The sequence below is a fragment of the Mirounga leonina genome, unplaced genomic scaffold, assembly GCF_011800145.1.
Source record: "Mirounga leonina isolate KUSES-001 unplaced genomic scaffold, KU_Mleo_1.0 Mir_175, whole genome shotgun sequence".
NCBI classification, from domain to species: Eukaryota; Metazoa; Chordata; class Mammalia; order Carnivora; family Phocidae; genus Mirounga; species Mirounga leonina.
The window spans coordinates 10,114,261-10,140,912 of NW_023270453.1; the positions used below are offsets into that span (position 1 = coordinate 10,114,261).

At 41.6% G+C, this 26,652-nt stretch overlaps 2 protein-coding genes across 3 annotated transcripts in view; both read right to left on the reverse strand.

Annotated features, from left to right (window-relative positions):
• The window catches only part of SEC61A2 (SEC61 translocon subunit alpha 2), a 28,054-nt gene extending 23,718 nt beyond the window's left edge, over nucleotides 1–4,336 (reverse strand). The window contains exons 1-3 of one of the 2 annotated variants that reach the window (XM_035021643.1): nucleotides 4,225–4,336; nucleotides 2,096–2,163; nucleotides 285–350 (exon numbers count right to left, since the gene is read on the reverse strand). In XM_035021643.1, the coding sequence (XP_034877534.1) occupies nucleotides 285–350; nucleotides 2,096–2,163; nucleotides 4,225–4,231 (141 nt within the window). In that variant the 5' untranslated portion in view covers nucleotides 4,232–4,336. Of the gene's footprint in view, nucleotides 1–284; nucleotides 351–1,362; nucleotides 1,567–2,095; nucleotides 2,164–4,224 lie in introns of those variants that run through there. The other variant, XM_035021644.1, reaches the window with a different exon arrangement.
• Nucleotides 4,337–10,090: 5,754 nt separating this feature from the next.
• Nucleotides 10,091–26,652, reverse strand: part of DHTKD1 (dehydrogenase E1 and transketolase domain containing 1) — a 49,952-nt gene continuing 33,390 nt past the window's right edge. Inside the window, exons 11-17 of the mRNA XM_035021653.1 lie at nucleotides 23,307–23,457; nucleotides 21,957–22,063; nucleotides 20,722–20,886; nucleotides 13,263–13,345; nucleotides 12,570–12,739; nucleotides 11,133–11,218; nucleotides 10,091–10,319 (exon numbers count right to left, since the gene is read on the reverse strand). Of these exons, the coding sequence (XP_034877544.1) occupies nucleotides 10,218–10,319; nucleotides 11,133–11,218; nucleotides 12,570–12,739; nucleotides 13,263–13,345; nucleotides 20,722–20,886; nucleotides 21,957–22,063; nucleotides 23,307–23,457 (864 nt within the window). The 3' untranslated portion in view covers nucleotides 10,091–10,217. The remainder of the gene's footprint in view (nucleotides 10,320–11,132; nucleotides 11,219–12,569; nucleotides 12,740–13,262; nucleotides 13,346–20,721; nucleotides 20,887–21,956; nucleotides 22,064–23,306; nucleotides 23,458–26,652) is intronic.

Genomic DNA, 26,652 nt, shown 5'->3' on the forward strand with positions numbered 1-26,652 from the left:
TATAAAAATCTGTCTTAATACGAAAAAAATCTCAAGAAAAAATGGGTAAAGATCATTAACTGCACACTAAGAGAAAAAAAGAAAAAAATGTTCAAACACACTAATAAAAAAAATACACAGCAGGACAAGATAACCATTTTCACCATCAACTCAGATTAAAAATAACAATGCTCAAAATAATTCAGGATATTTATTATTTTAACTAAAATAAATTTCTCAAATTGCAACCAATCAAAACCCTCCAACAACAGCATAGACACTTAATTAATACTTTGGTTACATACCTGACAACATACTAAGAAAATGAAGAGAGTTATGGCAGTCCATAGTACCTTCTCTCTAAACTGGATCTACAACAAAATAAGGATGATCAATCAAAACCAAGAAATAGCAAATACAAAGCAAAATTCCACATTAAAGCGTAACATTCTGCATCATGACAGGTTCCTATTATTTACTATTAAGATACTCTCATCTAGTTATTACCAGCTAAAGCAAACAGCTCAACTTTTCAAACATATTCTTTTTTTTTTTTTTTTAAGATTTTTTTAATTTATTTATCTGAGAGAGAGAATGGGAGACAGAGAGCATGAGAGGGGGAGGATCAGAGGGAGAAGCAGACTCCCCGCTGAGCAGGGAGTCCGATGCGGGACTCGATCCAGGGACTCCAGGATCATGACCTGAGCCGAAGGCAGTCGCTCAACCAACTGAGCCACCCAGGCGCCCTCAAACATAATCTTCTTTACTTTTCCAAAAATTAAGTAAATTAAATACAGGCAGGCCTCATCACACTGTACTTTGTTAACTGAAACCAAAAAGGATGAAAAGCAAGACACAGATCCAATATGTATGCATTTCAGTTAACACAGCATTGTGCAAAGCGTGGACTGCCCATGATAATATTACATGAATATTTCATGGAATATGAAAAGCTAGAGTTTCTTGGGATTCCTAACATGTAACTGAAACAACTATTTTTAAAACCTCAAAGCAATTGGGCGCCTGGGTGGCTCAGTTGGTTAAGCGACTGCCTTTGGCTCAGGTCATGATCCTGGAGTCCCTGGATCGAGTCCCGCAACGGGCTCCCTGCTCAGCAGGGAGTCTGCTTCTCCCTCTGACCCTCCCCCCTCTCTTGTGCTCTCTCTCATTCTCTCTCTCTCAAATAAATAAATAAAATCTTAAAAAAAAAAAAAACCCTCAAAGCAATTAAAAAAAAAAAACACCTTTAAATAAAGCAGTAAGTTTAACAAAAGTTTTACTTATCTCTTTCTACACACCTATTCCTGTTAGTTTTGTGAGATATCAAAAGCACAGAAGGGAATTGGCCAGTGTGGGAATAACAATATTTCTGAATTTAAATACCTGGGCTCCAAAAGTGCACAATGACTGAGGAATAATCTGATGCAGTCATATTATTTTCTGAATGCATTTCTGTGATTTTTCTGTGTATCGAATGATCAAGAAACGGGAGGTATATACTTGCACAATTGTAATTCATTTATGTAGAACAGTCGTATTCATCAAAAGTGACCCAGCAGACTCAGTCATTCACAGTGCAGTGGGTCACTAGAAATAGGAGAATATCTTATCTAACACAGAGGCCAAAGAAACGCTTGGTTTGGAAATGTCTCAACTTAAAGAAAAGTCATTTTTAAAACCAGAAGAGAGGGTGCCTGGGTGGCTCAGTTGGTTAAGCGACTGCCTTCGGCTCAGGTCATGATCCTGGAGTCCTGGGATCGAGTCCCGCATCGGGCTCCCTGCTCAGCGGGGAGCCTGCTTCTCCCTCTGACCCTATCCCCTCTCATGCTGTTTCTCTCTGTCTCTCTCTCTCTCTCTCAAATAAATAAATAAATAAATAAATAAATAAATAAATAAATAAATAAATCTTTAAAAAAAAAAACAAAAAAAACCCAGAAGAGAACCTATCTAAACTGGTTTAAACTAGTTTTACTTACTTAGTGCCTCTTGCAAGAAGCAGCAGGTACTATTTTCTCCAAATACACCAGAAAAGGGTTGGGGACAGTAAATCAATCTTGCTAGTTCAGTAGAATAAGTCCTTTAGCTACCCTCTATATTACCAAAATTTTATACTTACTTTCCTTTCAGGTTTCTGAATTTCTGGTAGAACTGCACAGAAAGGTTTGATAACTTCTAAAAATTTGACTGTTAAAAAAAAAAAAAGAATGTCTCTGTTACAAAGTTTTTAAAGAGATGTACCTTTTTATAGAAACAAATACAAACGTTCTCTAACTTTTAATGACGATTCATCCCATTCCTACCTCCAAAAGTAATCACAGTGCTCTCCATTTCAAATATATCGGGGAACAGAAATAATCAAGGGACAAAAGAATCCAAAAGATTTAAGGGTTTAGTCAGTAGAAGCAAATACAAACACCCTTCTACCATGATTTTGCTTCCTCATGCTTTTTATCCAGCCCTTTTATATATACAGAAAAAGAATAATTCCATGAGCATCACTACGTCAAAAAAAAAAAGCAAATGCAGTCTACTATGTTACCCCCACGATAATGCACTATAGACAAAAATAAGACGTATCAGGGGAGAAATACAGGAGGAAAGTATAATAGGAAATGGGCTGAAATTGCAGGACTTAATTTAGACTGAAAGATGATGAAATGCATAAGTGAGAAAGATCATGGAATCATAGAGAAGTTTGTTTTGTTTTTTTTTTAAGGTATACAATCTCTACTTCATTTCACTTAAGTCAACATTCATTGCTTGGTTGCTCTCCCACATAATGATCTTCAAAGTACTTGTGTATGTAGGATATTCAGCCCAGAAAATGACCATGACATTTCAAGAGAAAGTACTGCTTTCCCAGATAACTCATTATATATCAAAGTAAGACAAACCAAGGTTCTTTAAGGATAGACACTATATTCTGGCATAGCTTAAGTCAATTCCTGCCAAAGAACTGGAGAATGAAGATGATATTCTCTCAGTCTTTGCCAGCGTCTGTAATGTGCAGAAACACAAGAAGGCTGGTTCAACCAGCTTAGCTATTAGTTATGATCATCTTCCCCTACAGACGCTGGATTCTGCATCCTAACATCATGACATTGTTTTAAAACTGACGTGGGTAATTACACTTAACATAGTTAGCCAAAAGCTGACTATATAATCTTCTCAAGAAACCTCTCAAAATGATGGCAGTCACCGATGTCTGACAGAAGAATTCAGAAATTCCCATAGGCAGATACTCATTGCCCAAGGGCCATTTTGGACTATTTGGAAAGTAAACCTGAATTATAGAAGCATTCTTCTCTAATGCAACACAAATTATCAGCCACGTCAGGAAACTTTCCTAGACTCCTTACCCTTTTCCATCCCACCTCAATCAAAACCACCCTCCCAGATTTCTTGGCATTTTAGGATCATCGGTGTTGGAGAGTTCATGCGTCTGTCGGCCACTTGTCTGTTCTTGTGTTGCAGAATGTCACCGATTATACTGTGTCAATTCAAGGTCAGGGGTCTCTTCTACTTCCTTTCTAAATGTCCACTAGTTGGCCAAAGGGTGTACCGCTCAGGTTTGCACTTAACCATTCATCCAACAAACATGTGAACAGCTATGTAAGTATACACGTGAATGCATGTGGGGTTGAGTGTTCAGGAGATGGCTCTCAAAGATCGCCATAATTCAAGGCCTGGTCCCTAAGGCTTATACAACCTTACACACAGTGAGTTTTCAGTGAACGCTACAAAATAACTGAAAATTTTAGGGAAAACGCTATGCTGCCAATCGCACTTCTTTCCTCCCCTAAAATACATGCCTTGCATCACTTTTTAAAAAATCGAAATAAGTCAGAGAGCTTTATTCATCACAACATGCCAAGGAAGGGTGACTTGGAAATAAAAATATGAGCTTCCTAAGCTCCTGAAAAATTCGAAGCGGTCCAGGTTTCGCTCGGTTCCCTAACTCCCCGCCCCCAAAACCAATGGCTTCCCCTCGCCGTCCTCCGCTCCCCGCCACCTAGCGAGCGCAAACGCCGCGACTCCGGGCCCGGGTCCCCGCAGCCGGCCCCGGCAAGGCCGCACCGCCGGAGGAGCCCTGGCGGAGGCCCCCGGCCCGCAGCCTCCGCAGCGCCCGCCGCGGCCCGCTCCTCTCCGGCCCCCGGCCCGGGAGACCCCGGGGCGGACGCCAGCCCCACCGCCCGCAGCCGGTCGGGGCCCGGAGCCCAGCGAGAGTCGCGCGGCGCTACTCACTGCCCATGGCGGCGGCTGGGGCGGCCCGGCGGGGCACGGCGGCCTCGGCGCTGCCTTCGCTCGGGTCCCACGGCTCGGGTCTCGCCGCCTGCTCCCGACGCGCTCCTGGCTGGCCCCGCGCAGGCTCCGCCCCGAGCCACGTGACCCGCGCGCCCGCCCCGCCCGGCCCCGCCCCCCAACAGGAGCCCGGCCGTTGGCAACCGGCGCGGCGGACGTCCGCGGGTTGCCATGGTCACCGCCGGCGCTCCTGTGGGCGTGCTCCGCTCGGCGGCAGAGTCCAGAAGCCTCCGCAGGATCGCCGCGGCCGGGCCCTTTCCTGCCTGAGCGCTTCTCCGAGCGCACTGTCAAGCAATGCCCGTTTCCTCGGCCTCCTGGTCCGGCCCAGGCCTCCCCGGCCAGGACCCGGCCAAAGCGGCTGCCCGAGGGTCGCGGGCCAGGGTTGCGTCTCTGAGTGTGACCCTAACAGCCCTTTTATTTTGCTCCCCCCTTATCGGAACTTCATGGAAGTTGTCAAAAATGTGTGACACTCTGTCTATAATTAATAGCTTATGGGGCGCCTGGGTGGCTCAGTTGGTTAAGCGACTGCCTTCGGCTCAGGTCATGATCCCGGAGTCCCGGGATCGAGCCCCACATCGGGCTCCCTGCTCAGCAGGGAGTCTGCTTCTCCCTCTGACCCTCCCCCTCTCATGCTCTCTGTCTCCCATACTCTCTCTCAGATAAATAAATAAAAAATCTTTAAAAAATAAAAAAAATTAAAAAAAATAAGATTTTATTTATTTGGGCGCCTGGGTGGCTCAGTTGGTTAAGCGACTGCCTTCGGCTCAGGTCATGGTCCTGGAGTTCCCGGGATCGAGTCCCACATCAGGCTCCCTGCTCAGCGGGGGGTCTGCTTCTCCCTCTGACCCTCCCCCCTCATGCTCTCTCTCTTTATCTCATTCTCTCTCTCAAATAAATAAATAAAATCTTAAAAAAAAAAAGAAATATTATAATTAATAGCTTATGAACTCCGCACTATCTCTTACGTGTGCTCCTTCTTCAGCTTCTCCGATAGACGGAGATCAGCATTTTGTCCCCCGTTATTCCTTCTTGAACAGCGTGGCATAAGGGAAAGCAGTCTCAGAAATCAGCCTACATTTTAATCCCTCCTCTCCTTCTTAATGGCTTTGGGCAATTAACCTTTCTGAGCTACATCAGTCAGATAAGGGTAATAGCCACATCCTACAGGTGTGAAAATTAAAGGACGAGATTGACACACAGAAGGCCCTCAAATGTATTCTCCTAACTCAATTTTAAACCCCTGCAATGTAACTTCTGCTCTAACTTCTAATGAAACAAGCTATTTCAAAGGTCACTAATGACCCATAATCACCAAATCCAATGATCTGTTCTAATGCTTCCATCTGTGTCCAAAAAGGAAACCAATGACTCGTGTGTGTGTGTGTGTGTGTGTGTGTGAGAGAGAGAGAGAGAGAGAGAGAGAGAGAGAAAGGGAGGGAGGGAGAGAGAAAGGTTGATTTTCTCCTTGACCAAACTCCAGCCAGGCTCCTGTGAGCCCTTTCTTCACTAAGCCTTACCCTGGCCTATAAAGACTTAAACATAGATTCTAACAGATCCATCCCTAAGGTGACCCTAGCCCTGCCTTAAAGAATCTGCCTGCGAAAACTCAAAGCTGCCAAAAGAATTTACCATTTGTTCCAACGCCTGAAGATAGGGTTTCTGTCTTCCAGCCTCTGTGGGAGGGTAGGGGCCTAACTTCCACAAGCTCCAATTAACAAACCCAGATGGGTGTTACATGGACCAATCCCTCCTCCTTCCAGCTTTTTGTCATTTTTCACTTCCTGACTCTGAGCCCGACCCACCCTGTTCTGTCATTCTCCCTTTAAAACTCCAGTCTCCTCCGTATAAATCAAAGTTGACTTCAGTTCATGTGGGACTCTATTTTCTACTGCAATAGTATACTGCTGATTAAAATCTGTCCTGACCACTTTACCTGGTGTGGGGCATTATCTTTACACACACACACACACACAAGGCAAGCGTAGGCTGGGCAGGCACAGATCTCTGTTCCACTTGGGGTCATCTGGGACACTCCAAGACTGGGGACTTGAATGAGCAGAAGGCTCTCCCACTCACAAGCCCAGCATTTGCAGCTGGCTGTCAGCTTCAACATCTCCATGGGGCTTCTTCATGTTGCCTGGGCTTCCTCAAAACATGGCTGCTGGGTGCCAAGGGATGTCCTTGTTAGTGACCCAGCATCACTTTTAGTGCATTATATTGACAGAGGCAGCCACAAAATCCTGCTCAATCTCAAGAGAGAAGGAAAACAGACTCTACCTCTAGGTGAAGTTGTGGCAAGGTTCTGGAGCAAAATACTGCTCTTTGGGAAAACACAATTTGCCATAGTTAATAACCTCCCATCCTATGACTTCATTCCTACCTCACTCTACTTTGTATTAGTCATTTTTATACTTGTTTAAGCTCCCCTATCCATAAACTTCTAGATGGCAAAAACTTAATTTTTGAATCTCAATTTTGTCATCTATGGTGACTTGCAAATTGTTGGCTTACACACAGTTTTGGCCCTAGGCTGTGAGCTAGTTTCATGAATATAATATCCTTTCAATAAAGATGCAATAAATTGAAAGCCTAATTGACAGAAGAGTTGCCTCCATTTCTCTTTACTTCCTATTTCTGGGACAGCTCCATGTTTCAGGTAAAAGAGCCTGAGAATAAGCTCTGACACGTTAGGTAACTGCTGTGAATTATCCTTCCAACATTCTTCAGTCTTCCTACTACTCATATGCTACCCAGGACTTGTCCTTGTGTGACTACAAGATGCCAATTAATCTACATCAGGAATATCACTCTACCTTGGCCTCCCACAGTGTTTTAGCACATCCAACAAGAACATTTCTCTCTCTGTGTAAAATGCTTTGTCATCTCAAATAGATTGTTAGTCCTTTGAGGACAAAGGGCATTTTCTGTTTTACTCCCATGTATTTCTAACGTCCAGAACAATGCCATATATGCAGTAAGTGTCCAATAAACTACTGGGGAGATACCATCCTACTCTTATAGGGTCATTTCTCACTTTTATTCAATTACAGTTGATTCTGCATATGAATCAGAGAAGAACAGGGAAGCAACACTAAAGTAACATACTTTTATTAAAAGTTTTCTAAGATCGGGAAGCCTGGGTGGCTCAGTCAGTGAAGCATCTGCCTTCGGCTCAGGTCATGATCCCAGCGTCCTGGAATCAAGTCCCACATGGGGCTCCCTGCTCAGCAGGGTGTTGGCTTCTCCCTCTGCCCACTCCTCTGCCTACTTGTGCACTTGCTCTCTCTCTCTCTCTGTCAAATCAATAAATAAAATCTTTAACAAAAAGAAAAAAACAAAGTTTTCTAAGATTAACTGATTTTGCAAACGGCAATGGGGAAATAACAGTCTGCTTTAGACTGCGTAGTCAGATTTAAATACAAACATGACAATGAGTTACTACTCCCATTGAATAATTTAGTTGTTTGTATAAAAGTAGGTTGTAAATATTGAGGATTTAAAAACATTTTGTCCAGATTTCCCCCAAATACAATGGCTTTAGCCTGAAACTTAGGAGAAGCTGAAGATGAAAAGCAAATATCCAAGCACATCCAAGGGAAATGGAGGTGAAGCTTTTGGAACCTCAAGATCCAAAAGTCTTGATTCTTATCTGTGACTTCCTTCCTGTGGAACCTCTAATTTCTTTAAACTGCATTTCCTCAATTTTGTAAAATAGATACTATTTCTATTGTCAGTCAAGGAATTTTTAAAAAATAAAACTTCAGAGGTAATATAGTCAGGCTAAAAGAAGTTATGCTTTAGAATATTTTCTAAATAGCATGCATACAGAAAACTGGTTCTTAAGGAAGAAAATTTTATTTTACTAAGAATACGTCACTTTAGACAAAATCAACATTGTTTTCCATGGTTGTTAATACTTCTCTTCAACGAATACCCAATTTGAGCTCTATTCTTCATTGAATATGAAATTAGCATAGATAGATATAAACAGGATACAAATATCACATTATCAAATTTCTCAGAGTAATACAGTAAGTATTTTTATTTTACTTTGCTATGATATTTTTATCCCCTACTTTATTACGGGAGTACTTGATTTGGTCCCTTCCTACAAAGTAATTCAAAATGCTGACCCATGTTGCAATAGTGATTGAGAGTAAGAAGGTTAAAATACAGAAGACAAATTTTTTTTTTAGAAGACACATTTCATGGCTCATGGTGGAGAATATATAAGATACCAGAGATATTCAGAGAAATCTAAACTTTAAAAAAAAAAAAAAAAACCCTAGTTTTCCATCTCATTTTGTGCTTAGACTTTGAAATTTTTAACTCAAGAAACCAAGAGATCTGAAAAAAATGACAGGGCTTTCCTGTTTTTCTAGTTCAGTATACAACACTGATAACCGTTTTCATTAAATAGACCTTTGTAATTGTACCGACTTACTTGCATGGCCCCAAGTTACTTGATTTATAAGGCTTGACACAGGAAGGAAGCATTAAAGTGCATAGGAATAAAAGGGCTGTGAATATTACAGAAATATTAAATCAATACACTAATGCATACATTTAAGATGTGAATCACAAATCTCCTCCTGTGGCCCGAACAACCTACATGTTGATTTTGAAAGATGTCACCAGTTGCCAGGAAAAATGGAGAGGCCATTCCAGTGCTCCGCCACTTCTTCATTACTTCTGAGAAAAACTGTCGTGGCACCAGAATGGTAGATGGCTGAGCCTCTGCAGCACCAAGTCATGGAAAGCTACATACACAGATTGCTGCTGTTTAGTTATGCTTCCATGAAATTTCAGAAGTAATGCAGTGGGTTGGTGATCTCCATAAACCCCCAAGAACCTGGTGCTGGAAAGTTTCCAGTAAACACCACGAATGAACAACATCACTTCATCATACCTTTTAGCCGCAAGACGGACTAACCAGGAGCTGAAATCCCCATGTCAGATACCGAAAGTCAATTAAAAATATTAAGATATCACTGCAATAACAATTTAGGGGGAAAAAAGATACTATGACAAAGCAGACCACAAATCAATTTCACTGTAGCTAAAGCTCCTTAATAATACTATGCCAAAAGATTGTACATCCAGAGTCGTCTGTAATGGGGTGGATATTTAAGGACAATGGGTGAAAACAACTCTCTTGAAGAACATGCATCAGGACTAGTATGACTCTGCTACAGCGTTTGCTGAAACATTTTCCACGGCGGCTGGGAAGCAGCACCTGAGATCACATAAAATGAAAATACTGGTAGTCACAGGACTTTGAATAAAGAACTGCAAAATTAATGAAAATGACATGCATCAGGCAAATTGAGAAGTAATGTCGAGGTGATCTGTATGTAAGTTCTGTAAGTTCTGTAAATTCAAACTAAAGAATCTTTCCTGGGCACATATAGTTAATGAGAAAATGTAGTCCGACGAAGTCTGGATAAGGCACTAGCCCTCCAACTCACTCAGATCTAAGCAAAACTTAACACTGTTGTACGTTTAAGGATAAAGGTGACTCGTCAGATTCATGGATTGATGGATAATTCCCTTGGCTATTCTGCGTATTCCGATTAAACTGTCCTCATCAATCCCAACGAGGAACACAGACTTTTCATGTCACCTAACGGAAGAAGACAGTAGAGGAGCCGGCTTTTCTTTTCATGGTTGTTTTCTTTTTTCTTTTTTCTTTTTTTTTAAGATTTTTATTTATTTATTTAACAGAGATAGACAGAGAGCACAAGTAGGCAGAGCGGCAGACAGAGGGGGAGGGAGAACCAGGCTCTCCGCCGAGCAGGGAGCCCGATGCGGGGCCCGATCCCAGGACCCCGGGATCATGACCTGAGCTGAAGGCAGCCGCTTAACCGACTGAGCCACCCAGGCGCCCCTCATGGTTGTTTTCTTAAAAGGAAGTAATGCTGGTTCAAAGGACACCATCAAGCAAAGGTCTTGGTGAGGACATCTTCATGCTGCTGCAGATGAAGGGTGCCAATTCCTACAGCAGGGGCTGACAGAGGGGGTCGGCTCACAAGACGGAGCTATGATTAGAGCAGAAAAGAAATAAAATGACCTTTTGACCTGATCAGAGCCCTGCTTTATTCTCCCGAGGCAGTGCATGCATTTCTCTTAGCTTGTTTAACCACAAATCACCTTTCTGGAAAAATAACGGGTTACCTAGAATAGACTGGAAGGAGATATTTGTCACAACTAAAAACTAAATTCCAGGCACCATAAGGGGAGATCAATGCTTGAATCTGTCCTATTCTTCAGTAACTATTAGTTGATTTCAGCAGTAGAGTTTCCTAAAGTAGAACAAATGAAAATGATTTGATCCAGCAAACTAGTAACAAATGTGTGAACTGCGTTCTAATCAAAGCAGAATAGGAAGATAAACAGAAGCCCATTTGCTCTTCTCATTGTTCTTCCCTCCTGACAGTATAATCAGGAAGAATGTGGCCTTTGATGGACTATGTGCATGAGCTTTGTGCATGAGCCTCAAAGAAGTGTTAGTGGGCACCTCTTCTCCCATATTGTAAAACAAGCCTGCTCGTCACCCTGCTCCCCGGGGCTTGGATTGTGACCTTTAGGACAAGACTAGTGGGAAAGACAGCTGACAGGTAAGGGCTTTTACTTTAAGTATAATCACTTTTTCTTACATGATACTCGCACATACACATATATATCTTGATAAACATTCAGCATTTTATTCCGAAAAAATAGCGTAAGTTAGATTTTATAGTTTAGTTTATCCTTAAAAGAACTGGACGGCTACTAGTGGAGAAAGCCATTTATTGGCATGCCAGGAGAAATAACACACATACACAAAACACTATAAGAGAGAAAGCTATTACCTTGCAGGCCAGTTGCTTTTCAAACCTTGGAGAAACAAAGCACCATGGACCCATGTTCTGAGGCTCCTCCTGACTCCAAATAAAATCTATAGCAGAAGAAATTTCATTTCAGTACTCCAGGTAAACCTACAATACACACACACTATATATATATAGTATATATGTACATACACAGACACATTATAGCCATATGTACACACATAGGTACATAGTGTATATGTATGTATAGGTCTCTTCAAGTAAATATATGACTTTCCAATATGGCATGGTGTTGCTTTTTTTTTTTTTTTTGACAAATGACAGTCATGTATCCAGCACCTCATTCATGATACAGAACCATTCTATCGACCCCCAAAATTCCCTCGTCCTGGCCCTTTCAAGGCAACTTTCCTCCAGCCCCAACCTCTGGCAACCACTGAGGTTTTCTCTCTCCCTATAGTTTTGCCTTTTCCAGAATGTCAGATAAATGGAATTATATGATATGGAGCCTTTGGTTCTGGCTCCCTTGAACTAGCAAAATCCCAAAGGGGTTCCCAAAGCCATAGTTCACTCTCTTTTATTGTTGAATAGTATGCTACTGTAAGGATGTACCCTACATCCTTGTTTATTCATCCACAGGTTGAAGGACATCCTGGTGGCTTCCAGTTTGGGGCAGTTATGAATGAAGCTGCTGTACACATTTTTCTGTGAACATGTCATTTCTCTTGGGTAAATACCTCGAGTAGACTGGCAACTCTCTGTTGGAACTGACAGACTGTTTTCCAGAGTGGCTGTACCACTTTCCATTTCCTCCTGCAGTGAAGGAGGCTTCCAACTGCTCTGCTTCCTCATCAGCTCTTGATATCGCCAACTTATTGTTTTGTTTTCATTTTAGCCATTCTAATAGGCGTGTAGCCATATCTCATTTTGGTTTCAATTGCATTTCCCTTATCACTACGGGATAAGATGTTGAGCATCTTTTCATATAGTTATTTGTCATCCCATTCTTTGGCTCAAATCTTTTGCCTAACCAAAGGTCATGAAGATTTTCTCCTTTTTCTCCCAGACGTTTTAGAGTTTTATGTTTTACATTTAGGTCTGTGATCTTGAGTAAATGTCTGTACCCAGGGCAGTCTGTACCCACATGTTGAAAAGGCTTGCCTTTTACAGTTATATCGATCTATCCTAGACAATAGTATAACACTGGTTACGTCCAACCTCTCAAGAAATGACAGGTCTTAAAGTGAGAGAAGGGGGGTGGGGCACAGAAAGGGACACCAGAAAAGACAAGGAAACATTGGCTCTAGCATGATTTTTTTTTTTTTCATATTTCCAGATTCCAAAAGATTCAGTCTCCTACGGACCCTCACTGCCCCTGGAACCTCTTTTGATATGAGACGTTGGAACAGGTTTCAGGTATCTAAAACCCAAAGAACCCCACCAAGAACAACGCTGTACCTTTAACATGTTTGTATTTGCTCATCTCTTGCTGTAACAAATCCAGTGGGAAAGGACAGAGTTCCTCTAACCGGATGATGGCAAAGTCATGCTTTTTGGCCTCCAAGGATTCTCTTTGCTTCAGCAGGGCGTAGAAATGTTTGCCGCAGCAGAACACGAGACTCTTGACCCTGTTGGGTAGAATGGAGTGAAGGAGAAATATCTGAAAGAATTGTATCAAAAGAAAGAGGAGACTGTGTAGATGAAAACGCTTCATTACAGAAGCAGGGAGGGGCTCTGCAGTTGGGTTCAGAAACATGCTTTGCCCTGACAAGCCTTCTTCAGCAACACATGCCTCCAAAGCTCAATCTTCCACGCATACTCTAACTTCTGCCCCATGGATGCAAAGGACTTCTATTAGGATAGAGGAGATGTGGGTCACTTTGGGTTCCTTAGCATGAAGTAGGTTTCCCACTAATTAAAATTCTACTGCAGGGCGCCTGAGTGGCTCAGATGGTTAAGCGTCTGCCTTCAGCTCAGGTCATGATCCCAGGGTCCTGGGATCGAGTCCCGCATCGGGCTTCCCGCTCCTTGGGAGCCTGCTTCTCCCTCTGTTTCTCTCTGTCTCTCATGAATAAATAAATAAAATCTTTAAAAAAAATAAATAAATAAAATTCTACTGCAGAGCGTGAAAACAGATACACATCAAGTTACTTTTTGGGATCCACAGATGAATCGCCAATGACCGGCTTGAATGTTGTTCCTGGTGCCATTTCTTGAAGAGCTGACACAGCTGCCTAAGGAAGGGGAAAAAGCCACAAATCTATCAACCAAAGGAAGGAGCTGAAGATGGCTTGACTTTTAAGGGGTCTTTACCAAGAAATAACATCAAACTTTCCTCCTAGGACCGTAAGTAAACATATGTACTGATAAACACAATATCTTTCAAAAAAATGCCAATTGTGTGTATTTCGGAATAAAATTATTTTTTCAAGATTACGTAAGATTGCCTTTCGTCTGACGCTGCAACAAAATTTTAAGAATCAAAATTTCAGTTTGATCCCACTTTAGTCTCAATAAAAATATGCTTTCATCTGTTGGAGTCAGAAATGACATTTGTGAACAAAAACAGCTAAACTAGGACAAGGATTTCTGTCTTTAGGATTTTGACTATAATTTATAAGTGAAACCTAACAAGTCAGAACAAGCAAGAACAATACATGAATATTTCTGTGATGAAAAGAAATTTTATTCATGAGCTCAATTTAAGTAAGTACTTGTCTCAAAGAACTTAGCATAGACAACTCTAATACATTTCCCTATAGTCTAGTCCCAAATGGGAATACATTTTGACTGGTCTACTGATAGGTAGCCATGCTGATGTGGGATACTGTGATATAATTTAAAAAATTAATATTAGGGGCACCTGGGTGGCTCAGTCGTTTAGCGTCTGCCTTCAGCTCAGGTCATGATCCCAGGGTCCTGGGATCGAGCCCCCCATCAGGCTCCCTGCTCTGCGGAAAGCCTGCTTCTCCCTCTCCCACTCCCCCTGCTTGTGTCCCCTCTCTCGCTGTGTCTCTGTCTGTCAAATGAATAAATAAAATCTTTTTAAAAAAATTATTAACTAAAAGAATGAAATAAAAATATGTACTTTATATATTATCTATTGTATATATAATAATCTATTATATATAGATATATATTTATTTTATATCATATATATTTATTTTATTCTTATTTTTTATTTATTCTTATTGCTAAATAATGAATGATAGAAGCCATCTTTCTCCATCCTGAACCCTTGGTCAGCTCCCACTTCCTAGGGCAGGAATCAAAGGGAGCTGGAGGGGCGCCTGGCTGGCTCAGTCAGTGCAGCAAGTGACTCTTGATCTTAGGGCCATGAGTTCAAGCCCCACATGGGTGCATAGAGCTTACTAAGAAGAAAAAAAGAAAAAAGGGAATTGGAGTTCAGAGCTGGGTGGAAAATTTCGGTAGAATTTAGGTACCACTTGTCAGGCAAACTCCTGAGTCATGTTTGTCACATGGCAAGCCATCTCTGAATATGCATGGAGAGGGTGGACTTCTGTTCTGCTAGATCACTTGTACCAATAATCTAATTTTCAGTAAGAAATCAGACTTCAATAATGGTGGTACTCACAGTTAATAAAAGGACTTACATGTTTAATGAAGACAGTCAGCTACTTAATAAGAGTAGTTTTTCACTTGAAAATCTATAGGATAGCTGTTGTTATTTTTTGGGGGGGACAGGAGGGGAGAATCTTAAGCTCCATGCTCAGTGCGGAGCCTGATGCGGGGCTTCATCTGACGATCCTGAGATCATGACCTGAGCTAAAATCTAGAGTCGTACATTTACCCGTCAGAGCCACCCAGGTACCCCAGCTTTTGATATTTTTAAGGTTCCAAAGCAAGGCCTCACTTATTTGGTATTTTATATATATTAGACATGGGGAGAGGAGTGGACTATTGGGGCCAGAATGTGAACTCTTATTCTCATTAGAAACAGCAAAAAAATTCTCAATAAAATTTCCAATTGTTCACTCAGTACTTAGTTATACATATATATATATTACATTTAATATGATTATACTCCTTTATAGTAACGATTGAGGGAGCAGGTGACACCCTTAGGGGTACAATGAAAGTTGGGTCAAGAATCCCAAACGTACATATTTCTTAGAAATAAATGATAGTAATTTGCATTATGACTTAGCCCCTTTCACACTGCAGTTTCAAAATATCTCTGTCAAAAGAGCCCCATCAGAAAGACTGTGTTAACGGGATTGCATTAATTTTTCCTGAATGTCCTGTGATGCTACTGGACCCCCGAGGCCATCTCAAAATGTGCATGGTGGGTTCGAGGAACAGTCGGTGGAGCAAGTGAGAATGAGGAGATCAAACCCGTGAACCCTGCCATGGGTGAGAGAACGGGCAGTGCCTTGCCCCAGTACGGGCTCCCAGAGTCGGCAGCAGGGAGAGGCAGGGGAGAAGCACGGAGGGCAGGATTTAAGGAGGCACCCACTCTGGGCTCAGGCAGGTGCTGACCGCCGGTGGACGCAACTCACTCACCGCTTTCAACACCCCTTGATTCCAAATATACATTCTCAAACCTTGGTGAGAAGCACAAGGAAGTCTTGAAGAGCCAAATCCTGAATGACTTATTTCACCTCATTTGCCTAGCATCCAAATAAGTGCAAAGGTTTTTTGAATGTTAATCCTAATTAAGACTCTCATATAAAACTGGAAAAAATTCTTGCCAATGGGAAAATATATGCTTAGTGATATTTATTATCTTGAACTCTGCGTATTTTTGTGATTTTAAAAAACATATTGTGGGGCGCTTGGGTGGCTCAGTTGGTTAAGCGTCCGACTCTTGATTTCGGCTCAGGTCATGATCTCAGGGTGGTGAGATCGAGCCCCATGTCTGTCTCTGTGCTGAGTGTGGAGCCTGCTTAGGATTCTCTCTCTCCCTTTCCCTCTGCTCTTCCCCCTCCTGCTCCCGTGTGCATCCTCACTCTCTCGCTCTCTCTCTCCCCCACTCTCAAAAAAATAAAAATAAAAATAAATTTAAAATAAAATAAAAATCATACTGTGTGCTTAACACTTAGTTCAGGTGAACCAAGATAAAATGTACCTTTTTAAAAAAATATTTTATTTATTTATTTGAGAGAGAGCAGGAGAGAGAGAAAATACATACCCTTTTAAATGTTACAGCAATAAGCTATATTGTCATAATGTTTGAAACAGGAGTCTACCCACAGGTAAATCATTTAACAAAAAAAACTCAGTAAAAGCCAATGAATATCACCCTGGTTTTCATCAAAATACTTAGAATTCCCAACCTGCTACTGTCAATATAGTACATTAGACCTGGTTTTCTCTGGTTTTGCTTTCAACAGTTTGTGTTACCCACAGTCAACCTAGGTCCAGAAACAGATGATCTTCCTCCTGACATATGGTCAGAAGGTCACTAGTAGCTTCACGCTATGTCACAATGCCTACATCATTCACCTACTTCATCTCATCACATAGGCATTTTATCATCTCGCTCCATCACAAGAAGAAGGGTGAGCACAACAAGGTATTTTTAAAAAAGACCATATTCACATAACCTCTATTACAATATATTGTCATGATTGTTATATTTTATTATTAGTTCTTGTTAAGCTCTTACTGTGCCCAATTAAGAAATTAAACTTTATTATAGGTATGTATGTATAGGAAAAGACATGGTGAATGCAGGGTTTAGTACTATCTGCGACCTCAGGCACCCAATGGGAGTCTTAGAATGTATTCCCCACAAATAAGGGAAGGATATTGATGCTTCCACTATTTGCACTTTAAAACTTTTTCTAAAAAATTATTTCTGCTCACAGTGAGACCGAGTGCTCCCTATATCCAAGTTATTCCGGAAAGAATTTTTTTTAAAGAGAGAAAGCAGTGAGGCCAATTAAAACTAAAAGGCTATTTCTGTTTAAATATAATTAGACACAAGGAGAGGTTGGGGGGGGGATAGGTGAAACAGGTAATGGGGATTAAGGAGTGCACATCTCAGATAAGCACCAAGTGATGTATGGAAGTGCTCAATCACCATATTGTACACCTGAAACTCATGTAACATTGTATGTTAACTGGAATTAAAATTTAAATTTAAAAAGCCAATAAAATTTAAATAAATAAATAAAATTAGACACAGGAAAGAGAGGAAAGTATGTACAAAAATGACAAAAGGACATTACAGACCAATATCCCTGATGAACATGGAGGCAAAAATTCTCAACAAGATACTAGCTAATTGGATCCAACTGTATATTAAAAGGATTATTTACCACGATCAGGTGGGATTTATTCCTGGGCTGCAGGGGTGGTTCAATATCTGCAAATCAACCAACCTGATATACTACATTAATAAAAGAAAGGATAAGAACCATACAATCCTCTTAATAGACGCAGAAAAAGCATTTGGCAAAATACAGCATCCTTTCTTGATAAAAACCCTCGACAAAGTAGGAATAGAGGGAACACACCAACATCATAAAGGCCATGTTGGAAGACCCACAGCAAATATCCTTCTCAATGGGGAAAACCTGAGACCTTTTCCCCTAAGGTCAGGAACACAACAGGGATGTCCACTCTCACCACTGTTGTTCAACATAGTACTGCAAGCCCTAGCCTCAGTAATCAGACAACAAAATGAAATAAAAGGCATCTGAATTGGCAAAGAAGAAGTCAAACTCTCACTCTTCACAGATGACATGATACTCTATGTAGAAAACCCAGAAGACTCCACCAAAAAATTGCTAGAACTGATACGGGAATTCAGCAAAGTCGCAGTATATAAAATCAATGCACAGAAGTCTGTTGCATTTCTATATACTAATAATGAAGCAGCAGAAAGAGAAATCAAGGAATCAGTCCCATTTACAATTGCACCAAAAACCATAAGATACCTAGGAATAAATCTAACCAAAGAGGTAAAAGATCTGTACTCTGAAAACCATAGAACACTTCTGAAAGAAATTGAGAAAGACACAAAGAAATGGAAAAACATCCCATGCTCATGGATTAGAGGAAGAAATATTGTTAAAATGTCTACATTACCTGGGGTGCCTAGGTGGCTCAGTTAATCCCCTGCCTTTGGCTCAGGTCATGATCCCAGGGTCCTGGGATCAAGCCCCAGATTGGGCTCCCTGCTCAGCAGGGAGTCTGCTTCTCCTTCTGCCCCTCCCCTACCCCAGTTCATGCTCTTTCTCTCTCCCTCTCTGTGTGTCTGATATAAATAAATAAAATATTTTTTAAAAATGTCTATCCTACCCATAGCAATTTACACATTCAGTGCAATTCCTATCAAAATACCACCAGCACTTTTCACAGAGCTGGAACAAACAATTCTAAAATCTGTATAGAACCAGAAAAGACCCCGAATAGCCAAAGTAATGTTGAAAAAGAACCAAAGCTGGAGGCATCACAATTCCGGACTTCAAGCTGTACTATGAAGCTATATCATCAAGACAGTATGGTACTGACACAAAAACAGAGACAGAGATCAATAGAACAGAATAGAGAACCCAGAAATGGACCCTCAACTATATGGTCAAACAATCTTGGACAAAGCAGGAAAGAATATCCAATGGACGGGACGCCTGGGTGGCTCAGTCGGTTAAACGTCTGCCTTCGGCTCAGGTCATGATCCCAGGGTCCTGGGATTGAGTCCCACATCGGACTCCTTGCTCATCGGAGAGCCTGCTTCTCCCTCTGCCACTCCCCCTGCTTGTGCTTTCTCTCTCTGACAAATAAAATCTTTAAAAAAAAAAAAAAGAAAAGAAAAAGAATATCCAATGGAAAAAAGATAGTCTCTTCAACAAATGGTGTTGGGAAAATTGGACAGCAACACTCAGAAGAATGAAACTGGACCACTTTGTTACACCATACACAAAAATAAATTTAAAATAGATTAAAGACCTAAATGTGAGGCAGAAATCCATCAAAATCCTACAGGAGAACATAGGCAGCAACCTCTCTGACCTCAGCTGCAGCAAATTCCTACTAGATACCTCTCCAGAGGCAAGGGAAACAAACAAAAATAAATAATAATAATTATTTGGACTTATCAAGATAAAAAGCTTCTACACAACAAAGGAAACAATCAACAAAACTAAAAGGCAGCCTAGGGAATGGGAACAGATACTTGCAAGCGACTATCAGACAAAGGGCTAGTATCCAAAATCTATAAAGAACTCATCAAACACAATACCCAAAAGCAAAAAATCCAGTCAAGAAATGGGCAGAAGACATGAACAGACATTTCTCCAAACAAGACACACAGATGGCCAACAGACACATGAAGAAGTGCTCAACGTTACTCATCATCAGGGAAACACAAATCAAAACCACAGTGAGATACTACCTCACACTGGACAGAATGGCTAAAATTAACCACTCAGGAAACAGCAAATGTTGGAGAGGATGCGGAGAAAGGAGAACCTTCTTAAACTGTTTGTAGGAATGCAAGCTGGTGCAGCCACTCTGGGAAACAGTTTCCTCAAAAAGTTAAAAATAGAGCTACCCGGGTGCCTGGGTGGCTCAGTTGGTTAAGCGACTGCCTTCGGCTCAGGTCATGATCCTGGAGTCCTGGGATCGAGTCCCGCATCCGCTTCTCCCTCTGACCCTCCCCCCTCTCATGTGCTCTCTCTCTCCTCTCATCCTCTCTCTCAAATAAATAAATAAAATCTTTTAAAATAAATAAATAAAAATAAAAATAAAAATAGAGCTACCCTATGACCCAGCAACAGCACTAGGTATTAATCGAAAGGATACAAAAATAGTGACTCAAAGGGGCACCTGCACCCCAATGTTTATAGCAGCAATGTCCACAGTAGCCAAACTATGGAAAGAGCCCAGGTGTCCATCAACGGATGAATGGATAAAGATGATGTGGTATATATATACAATGGAATGTTACTCAGCCATCAAAAAGAATGAAATCTTGCCATTTGCAACAATGTGGATAGAACTAGAGGGTATTATGATAAGTGAAATAAGTCAGTCAGAGAAAGACAAATACCATATGATTTCACTCATATGTGGAATTTAAGAAACAAAACAGATGAACATAGGGGACAGGAAGGAAAAATAAAATAAGATGAAAATAAGAGAGAGAAACCAACCATAAGAGACTCTTAACTGCAGGAAACAAACTGAGGGTTGCTGGAGGGGAGGGGGGTGGGGGGATGGGGTAACTGGGTGATGGGCATTAAGGAAGGCACGTGATGTGATGAGCACTGGGTGTTCTATGCAACTGATGAGTCACTGAATTCTACCCCTGAAACTAATAATGCATCATATGTTAACAAACTTGAATTTAAATAAAAATTTTTATTTATTTTTATTTTTTATTTTTTTTAAAGATTTTATTTATTTATTTGACAGAGAGAGACACAGCAAGAGAGGGAACACAAGCAGGGGGAGTGGGAGAGGGAGAAGCAGGCTTCCTGCTGAGCAGGGAGCCTAATGCAGGGCTCGATCCCAGGACCCTGGGATCATGACCTGAGCCAAAGGCAGATGCTCAACGACTGAGCCACCCAGGTGCCCCTAAATAAAAATTTTTAAAAATGACAAAAGGAGAAAAGCTTCCTAACTAGCTTTTTCTACTTACAGGGAACCTGAGTAACATCTTCGGAGAAGCAACGATGAGGGGTTTTCGGAAGTTCCGGACCATCTGTCTCCTGAGCAAGTGGAAATACTGTGCAGGAGTAGTCGGGTGCACCACGAACATGTTCACTGTGTCTCCATCTACCCCCTCTTCAATGCTGTCACACATCTGAGGGAGAAATGGAAGAAAGGAGCAAATGTTCAGGTTATCGCATTCAATCATAATGACCTGGGCTGTCCTAAGGGAAAGACATCTGTATACTGATAACTCCCAAACCGCATCTTCTGCATAGATATGTATGGATCCTGTATTTCTTCCCCAAACTGTAGTTTTGTGTTTGCATCACTCATAGTCTTTAATTTGCCTGCAATTTATTTCTGTATTCTAATTTTTATAAAATCATTTTTCTGTATTTTTACCTATCAATATAACTGTCCATCTGTCTATCTACTGTTCTATCTACCTTTCTACTGATCTGTCATCTAGTTGTATGTTTTATCTGCACATATGCCAAAATCACTAATGATATTCACATACTAAGGTGATGTGTACAGGTATCTCCATTTACTCTGAAATACATCAGAAGATACTACAGGTTTATAGATAGAAGGATGATAATGAGTAGATGTGATAAAACAAGTATAGTATAATAAAATATTAATGGTAGAATCTAAGGGGTTGGCATATGAATGTTCACTGGAAAATCTTACAACTTTTCTGTATGTTTGAAAATTTTCATAATAAAATATTGGAAAGCCATATGCATAAAAGACGTAGGTTAATGATCCTTACCAACGAATAACTGGATATTTCTGGGTGGTTACTTAAGTTTTTTTTTTAATGATCATGAATCATTTTATAAAAATACTATCACTACTTGAAAAAAATTTTAGGTAAAAATACAGATTCCTAGGCCCCACCCTGAAGAATCTGATCTGGTGTTGGTCCCTGTATCTCTATTTACAAAAAGCTCCACAGGTGATTCTGACGATCAGCCTGGTTTGGGAACCCCGACCTTTGCCATACAAGAACCACGTTAATGGCCATAAAACCACAACGCTGGTGTACCCAGATATCACGTTGATAAGGAATATTGACGTTGCATTAAATCTGTGTCTCAAATACTCCAAGGTCTTACAGTTTGAGGTGTGCATGAAGTGTCTACAGGAGGTAGCTCTATTTCAAAGCACCTCGGAAGCAGGAAGCATTTCTTGGAATCCAGAAGGCATGGGACATACCTGCAGGAACCGCTCTATGCGGCAAGAGGAGTGGTCGGGTCCAGCCCCGTCATACCCGTGGGGAAGGAGAATAACGATGCCGCTCTGTAGGAGCCACTTGGCCTCCCCTGGAAAACCATGTGACAGGGAGTAAGAACTCTCTGAAGCAGGAACAGAACAGCCTAATGTGACTTGGGTAGTGAAACAAATTGAGTTTGCTGTCTGATCCCCTAAAATCATTTCCATTCCATGCACTTTCCAGCAGCGTTACATGCTTCAGAGGAAAATATCCACCCTACTGGCTGAAACCCAATAGGACATGTTCACTGAACGGGCTTTAGCAGATGAAGACAAATTAAAAGGGGAATGTCCCAGTTTCAAGGACAGCATGTATCTCTGATTCCAGGTGGCTCTTGCCTTTCCTCATGGCACCACTTACAACATAGGTCACCGTCCTCAGCCTGAGGGAGCAGGCACTTGAGGACGGCCTCTGGAGACATGTCAAAGCCCAGTCTCCTCAAGGCACTTTTCTTCCCTTTTTTTTTTTTTTAAGTTCTTATTTATTTATTTGTCAGAAAGGGCAAGTGTGAGAGAGAGAGCACAAGCAGGGAGAGCGGCAGGCAGAAGGAGAAGCAGGCTCCCCACTGAGCAGGGAGCCCAATGCAGGACTCGATCCCAGGACCCTGAGATCATGACCTGGGCTGAAGGCAGACACTTAACCGACTGAGCCACCCAGGCATCCTGGCACTTTTCCTTCCTTACAAGTACAAGGTTACAGAGAAACACAGCAAAGGGAGGCCTGAAGTGTACAAATTCCAATCGTGGTTCCCCCAGAGAATGGGGTGACAGGGACTCACACTTGTACTTTACTACGTACCTTTGAATTTTACAATAAGCAGGTTCTGCTTTTGTAAATGATGATTAAAAACAATAAAGATGCACAACTACCAGTTTTCAGATACTTGAATATCCCTGGGTTGAGGGAAGTGGATTTTCAAGGCCGCCATTCGCTGACCACAAATCCTCACTAATGTCTCCATTGCCTGCTTGGTATTCATGTCACAGCTGCTCAACATGCCCCAAGCGCAGACCCGAAAGTCCATTGCCTAGGAGCTGGTGGGTACATGCCCTGCTCCCTACAGCCAAGCACACTCCCCTGGAGAAGGTGCTGCCTACAGTCAGAGTGGCCCCCAGCCCTCTGGCAGCGTTCGTAACCATCCCATAGCTGCCAGGCCCCAAAAGATGGCAGGGCAGCCCCCCAACTCTCCTGAGGGGCTGTGCTACAGCATCTCATAAGCAGCTATGGCCCTGTCCATTCATTTGTCCCCAAGGGGCTAAGGCTGTGCCCCACATGCACATGCCAACACCAACCTCCAGAGATGAACGTGTCAAAAATGATCTGAGCACCATTGAAGAAATCACCAAACTGAGCCTCCCAGAGGGGCAGTAACTTGGGGCTTTCAATGCTCATTCCATATTCAAACCCCAGGACAGCTTCTTCTGACAACGGGCTGTTGCTGACCTGATGCAAAGGAAGAGAACAGAAACACTGTCATGCAAGGAAAGGTGAGACAAGAATCAGTAAAGCATCACAAACCTCTCAAAAGGGAGGAGGGGCACAGAGGGGAGCTTTCTTTCCATTCATCTCCGCGTTTCTTTGAGAAAGGAGATCTGCTCTCTGTGAATGACGCATTTGGGGAACGTTGGCACAAAGAGAGAAGGAGGGGAAAGAATGGAATATGGGCATTAATGATTTTCTTTAAAGATAAGCAAAATTAGGGGTGCCTGGGTGGCTCAGTTGGTTAAGCATCCAACTCTTGATCTCAGCTTGGGTCTTGAGTTCAGGGTTGTGAGTTCAAGCCCCATGTTGGGGCCTACTTAAAAAAATAAAAAATAAAAAGTTATTTAAAAATTTTTAAAATGATAAACAAAATTAACTTCTCAGATAACCTATCTTTATTGCTGAGAGTAAAACTGTGTCATACAAGCTTTAAAAAAATGTATCACAAAACAAAGTCGGGGGAAGTTACCAAAAGTAAGCCTACCTTTGGTTAGAATCCACTATTCTAATATCCTATCTGCACAATAAAGCAAAAGAACCATCACGACATGTTAAGATAAAAAAGAAAAACAGAACATAAAATTAGATCTCTGAGGAGGCAAAAAAGACAGGACAATTAAATGCAACACAATTCTACTCAGTCAGAGGATAACATGAGTGGATCTAAGGGTACCATGCTAAGTGAAATAAGTCACACAGAGAAAGACAAATACCATATGATTTCATTTGTATGTGGAATCTAAAAAAACAAGAGAAACGAAAAAACAAACAAAAGCAGAAACAGACCCATAAATACAGAGAACGAATTGGTGATCGCCAGGGGAGGGGGGGATGGGCAAAGTGGATGGAAGAGAGACTGGGAAGTCCAGGCTTCCAGTGATGGAATGAATAAGTCACGGGGTGAAAGGTACAGCACAGGGAATATTGTCAATGGTAGTGGAACAGCGTAAGGTGACAGATGGTAGCTAGACTTGTGAGCACATCATGGTGTTGTACACCTGAAACTAATACAACATTGTGCATCACTCTACTTCAATCAAAAAAAAAAAAAAAGAGGGGCGCCTGGGTGGCTCAGTCATTAAACGTCTGCCTTAGGCTCAGGTCATGATCCCAGGGTCCTGGGATCGAGCCCTGCATCGGGCTTCTTGCTCAGAGGGAAGCCTGCTTCTCCCTCTCCCATTCCCCCTGCTCGTGTTCCCTCTCTCACTGTGTCTCTCTCTGTCAAATAAATAAATAAAATCTTTAAAAAAAAGATAAAATAAAAAATAAATAGAAATAAACACAACATGATTCTGAATGGGGTTGGAGGATGAGATGGTAGTCACATTTCAAGGTTCATTTCCTGACGTGGATGGTTGTACTGCGTGGTGGAGGAAAAGGTCCTTGTTTGCGGAAACATGCATTCAGGGCAGGAGGTGAGCAACCTGGTATTTCCAACTTGGTGTCTCAAATGTTTCAGAAGGAGAAAGAGTTCCTTTTGTATTGTACATCGAACTTTTTTTATAATTTCATCTTTGTTTCAAAATGTTTCTAAAAGATATTTGTAAGTCATGTATTTATAGAATATTAGCTGGCAATAAAAAGGAATGAGGTAGTGACAGGTGCCACTTGGATGAGCCCTGAAAACATGATGCTAAGAGAAAGAAGCCAGTCACAAAAGGCTGCTTATTTATACGATTCTGTCTGTACGAAAAGTCCAAAATAGGCAAATCAATAGAAAGAGAAAGTAGATTAACGGTTGTCAGCGGCAGAGTGGAGGAAGGCATGGGGAGACTCCTCCTGGGTATGGGATTTCTTTCTGGGGGTGATGAAAATGTTCCAAGACTAGATAGTGGTGATATTTGCAGCACTCTGTGAATATACTAAAAACCACTGAATTGTATACATTGAAAGACTGAATTCAAAAAGTTGTATCTCTTGGGGCGCCTGGGTGGCTCAGATGGTTAAGCGTCTGCCTTCAGCTCAGGTCATGGTCCCAGCGTCCTGGGATCGAGCCCCGCATCGGGCTCTCTGCTCAGCGGGGAGTCTGCTTCTCCCTCTTCCTCTGCCTCTCTCCCTGCTCATGCTCTCTCTCTCTCTCTGTATCTCTGTGTCTCAAATGAATAAATAAAATCTTTAAAAAAAAAAAAAAGTTGTATCTCAATAAATCTTTTATTTATAAAAAAACTCTTGAGGTGCCTAGGAGGCTCAGTCAGTTAAGCGTCCTACTCTTGGTTTCAGCTCAGGTCATGATCTCAGGGTCGTAAGATCTAGCCCCGGGCCAGGCTCCGCGCCTAACAGGGAGTCTGCTTGAGATTATCTCTGTCCCTCTCCCTCTGCCCCTTACCCTGAGAGGGCAGATGTGCACACTATCTCTCTAAAAACAAAACAAAACAAACAAAAAACTCTGTGAAAAAACTACATCTCCACTATGACTACAAGTATAAAAATTTGTGATTTATATGGTTAAGTTACTCAGTGACAATATAGAAAAATAAAAATAGATGATTTATTACCATGGTTAGGATTGTGTATAATTTGTCTTTTCTGATTTCTCTTTTGATTTCAGTTATAATTTGTATGTTACATTAATTTTAGAAGACAGCTACATTTCTCAGATTCCCGAGTGCATTGTAAATGGGGTTTAGACTGGAACCCACACCTTCTGTCTGTCCTCACCTCCTCATCTGTCTTCCTACCTGAAGCTGACATACCCACCCATGTTCTAAATTCATTCTTCCTTTCTGCTTCTTCACAAGCTTCATCACCTAATGCCTGTTTTCTGAACCCCTCCTCACTGGCTTTCCCCTCACAGCAGATAGAAATCAATAGCTCAAAAATGCAACGAGAAACATTCCCCTGACCCATGCTCTACAGCTGTAGCTTCCTTTCACAGTTAAGCTTCTAGAAGAATTATCTAATCCACTTGTCTCCAGTTCTGTAACTCCTGTTTACCCATCAAGCTAGTGCAATCCAGCTTCTGTTCTCACCGCTCCATGAAAACAGCTCTATGTGAGGTCGACCCTTGACCTTCCAGTTGCTAAATCCAATGGCCATGCTGTTCTTTCTCATCTATGACTTCTCCCTCCTTCAGTTCATGACACAGCGACTCCCAGTGCTCCTCCTGCCTTTCCGAATGCTCTTTTGGGAAATACTTTTCCTCTGCCAGCACCTTAA